Source organism: Micropterus dolomieu, linkage group LG06 (genome assembly GCF_021292245.1).
Source record: "Micropterus dolomieu isolate WLL.071019.BEF.003 ecotype Adirondacks linkage group LG06, ASM2129224v1, whole genome shotgun sequence".
Lineage (NCBI taxonomy): Eukaryota > Metazoa > Chordata > Actinopteri > Centrarchiformes > Centrarchidae > Micropterus > Micropterus dolomieu.
The window spans coordinates 24,643,830-24,647,836 of NC_060155.1; the positions used below are offsets into that span (position 1 = coordinate 24,643,830).

Consider the following 4,007-nt stretch of genomic DNA (forward strand, 5'->3'; position numbering starts at 1 on the left):
TGACTACAAGCTGATCACAGAGGTCACTCAGAGCGGCGATGACTTCTCCTGGACCCAGATCTACCCCACAAACGCCAAGGTCACCAACAAGTTCACCGTTGGCAAGGAGTGCGACATGGAGACCATCGGAGGAAAGAAATTCAAGGTAGGAAGCAAATCCAGAGCATAAGGTTTCAGCTGTGCATTGCAAAAACATGAATCCATGAAGGTGGTTTTAAACACAGCAGAAAGGGAATAGAGTATGAATGTACCCTGGTTCCCTGACTGATTTTAACCTGTGTTTTCAGGCCACAGTGCACATGGAGGGAGGCAAGCTGAGCGTGACCTTCCCCAACTACCACCACACCTCTGAGATCAGCGGAGGCAAGCTCGTTGAGGTAATACACTCACTTAGGCTTTTAGTGCTGAGAACCTAGCACGATGACAGCAGTTATTATACTCAACACCCTGCAGGGATTATTAGACTCATTAATGTTGTATTTCTGCAGGCGAGGATAGGCATTTGCTAACGGGAAACATAGACACATCTGTCTCACGTTTAACCCTTTAAACCTGAGTCTGAGATAATTCTCCAAATGTTTCCAAATGTTACCCATTTGCAGTAAAAGAGTATCTATTCCAATTTTTGCTTTTGAGAAATAAAACATTGTATTTTTAGGCTCAAAAATGGATTTTAAAAAAGATTGATTGTCTTTAATGGATTTTGTGAGTGAAAGTTGTTTTCATAGATATATGTCATATATCTATCTATCTATATATATATATATATATATATATATATCTATATGTCATCAGTCACGAGCTAACATACATACAGTAAAAGTGTTTGGGAACTTCTATGGTCACTATATACATTTTACACGTTTCACTGTTGCTATAAAAAGCACAAAAAACGTTTTGATATGTTCTGAATTATAACAAGGCACTGGAATGAAATATTCCTTACTTTAATAATGTCATGATTTTTCCTCTCTCTCTCTCTCTTTAGACCTCCAAAGCTGGTTCTGTAGTGCTGAAGAGAACCAGCAAGAAGATCTAACTGCTGACTGACCTTTGACCGCTTAAAAATGGATTAATAAACTTAGAATATGAACATGAACCACAACATGTTTCCATCTACACTTCCTAGTGTTTGTTTTTGTGTGTATCCTATTGTAGTACCATACTTTTAAGGGTAATGTGTGATTTTAAGCCACTGCTTCTGTTTTTGTTTTTTTAATATAAGAGGTTATGCAAGAAGAATCCGGGCTTTTGATTAATGCCACAGCTTAAAGGGGGTCAATGGGTTCAACTTTGCAGGGATTGGCAGCAGAAGTAGCAGCGCTATTAAAATGTTTTTGACTCTTAACTCAATGAGTTAACCTATGAGCCATATGAATGGGGTCGCAAAGGTTCGCTAGACACTGTTTATGTCTCATTAGCATCAACATGTAAATGTGTCTCTAATCACTAGAAATGGAAAATGGCCATTTAGTGTGCAATATGCAATAAAGTTAAAATATGTTTGTCAGTTATATAAGACTAATATAACAAAAGGTGGTGATAGAGGATGACAAATATGTGGATTTATGTTAGCAATATTACTAATCTGGTTGTAGGTAGACGTAAACAAGTCGTCTACCTACAACCGGATTAGTTACAATTACTGCCGTGGCATCTCACAACACTGTAATGTATGTAAATGATTTTTCTTTTAAACCACTTTGGATTAGCCTTTACAAAAAAATAATAATAATACAGATTATAACAGAATAACAGAATTTTGACAGTTTTTAATAGACAGCTTTTCCCCTGCAAAAGCAAAACCTCAGTGACTGGGTTTTTCAGTCAGCTTCACCTATTTCAACAATAAACTTCAGATTTCTTGCTAGCTGGGTTTTCTCTGTTCTTACTGATATTAAAATTTTTATATTTCTGCGGTTTCTGATTTGTATTAAATTATGTATCTTATCTGTTTACAATGCAAGTCAAATCATGCATTGCAAGTTTAATAATTTCACAATCAGAATCAGAATGAGGTTTATTGCCAGGTACATTTTCACATACTAGGACCTTGGTGTGTATTGGTGCTTACATGGAAACACATGAACATAAACATAGAAAAAGTAAAGAGATATACAGGAGATTTGCTGTACAGGTGTCTCCTGTACAGCCATCCATTCTCTTACTGTCAGTAAATGTTGTGTCATTCTGTCATCATAGTAATCAATCACTAAACAGCCCATCACATACATCAACTGGTGGACTAGTCTGTCATACTGTACTGAAGATACAGGTGTCTGGTTTAAACCTCCAAACTGTAGAAGAACCTCACTAAGTCACTAGACTTATTTTATAATCAAGAGCTGTTAAACAAATCACATACCCTATTGTAAAAAAGGTCTATTTAACTTGGTGATCAATGCCCAGACGCCTCTTATTGCTTTGATTCAGTTGGACACTTGAAAAACTCAAAAATCACTAAAACACCTCGATATGTTTGCGTGCGATTGAAAAGCTCTGACCTACTGTGAGTGACAGTGAGGAAGTATTACAGCTCGTCTACACAGGAGTTGGGCATGCACAGGACGTGAGCAGAGCAGCATCAGCTTCAGGGCTTCATCTGTGTGTATTCCCTGATTTTAGGGGGGGGCTGCAGACTCCTCAGCACCGCTACTTCCTCCTTCTATGCTGAACCGCCATCTCAAAGACCCCAGACTTTTCAATTACCGTGGGTTTCTTTTCATTACAAGAATGCTGAAAATATAAACTCTTGTCTTGAACTTTTGTCATGCAAGGGATTTACTCTGACTAAGTCAATACAAACCGACACAAATCATGTCAAATCAAATATGGTATGGATTTCTTCCTCTGTCTGTGTACTGAGCTGCTGCAGTACACTCAGTGCTGTCCCTGGTGGATGGAAGCTATATTGCTGCAACACTATTGATAAAAATGGTAGTCTCTGAATATTATCTTATATGAGACACATGTTAATTCCTTTGAATATTTTTTTTTTTACTATAACTGAGAGCATAACATTGATAATAACCATATTCTATTCTTCATTCATCATCTCTTCTGTTTTCCTCCCTATTTATTCTCCTCTACACTTGCGTTTTGCCTGCCCAGTGTTCCTCATCTATGTCCTCTTTTGATTTTTGTTTCTATTCTCCCATTCTCTTCTGTCCTCTCTTTTCCCCTCCTTCTTGTCTCTCTCCACATCTACCCTATTTCTCTGTGGCTTCCAGCCAAGCAAATAATCAGTTAATTAACCAGCTCAGTCCCAGGATCATTGTAGCAGCTCTCAGAGGAGCACTGTAAAGGCTCTCATGTCTCTAAATTTACAGCTTCATTAAGTGGACTGGAGTAAGGTACAAATCTTTTGAATAAAATTGCCAGACTAGTGCCTCAGAGTGTGTGTGTGTGTGTCTGTGTGTGTGTGTGTGTGTGTGTGTTGGCCTTGACTTGAGAGCTGGTGACTCAATAGCTCCCTAATGACAACAAAATTTATTTATTTTTTGCCTCTGAGGTGGCGATTGTTTTGGTGTAATATTGAGACGTCCTCTCTTGCCGGCAACGATGCAATCAAGATCTTACACTCCTGGAAAATTAGGGTTGGAAGGCAACAAGCAAGGTGTCATTTGAGAATGTTTGTGTAGCTCAGCGCTGGTGCAATCACTCTGCAATATCACTTCCTTTGTCCTCGCAGACAAACAGGCCAAATTAGCTATTTCCAAGGCTACTATTTCTGATTGGCCATTCTGCCTCTTTCTGATTGGTCTCCTTAAAGGCAACCAGATGTGGAGAGAAAATGACTTGTTAACATCTCCATGTTGGGTTTCTCCTTCTGTTTTTGTGACCGTGTACATTGCAAGCCCACTTGGAGCCAAGCCACGATATGAACTTGCATTTTCTTAACTTGTTAATAACTTAATTTGTGATTCAGAGAGTGTATTTTGTCTGTTACTAATTTCACTTCAGTATTACTTCACATTGCCAAACAGCTTTACAGCTTAGGTTAACTG

General features: G+C 38.4%; 1 protein-coding gene across 1 annotated transcript; it reads left to right on the plus strand.

Moving 5' to 3' along the window:
• Position 1: 1 nt before the first annotated feature.
• LOC123972529 (gastrotropin-like) lies at positions 2 to 1,039 on the plus strand (the record flags this gene model as incomplete). The annotated part of the gene is made up of 3 exons (XM_046052054.1): positions 2 to 145; positions 288 to 377; positions 989 to 1,039. Coding segments are annotated over 3 exons (285 nt in total), but the record flags the coding sequence as incomplete, so codon positions are not given.
• Positions 1,040 to 4,007: the final 2,968 nt, after the last annotated feature.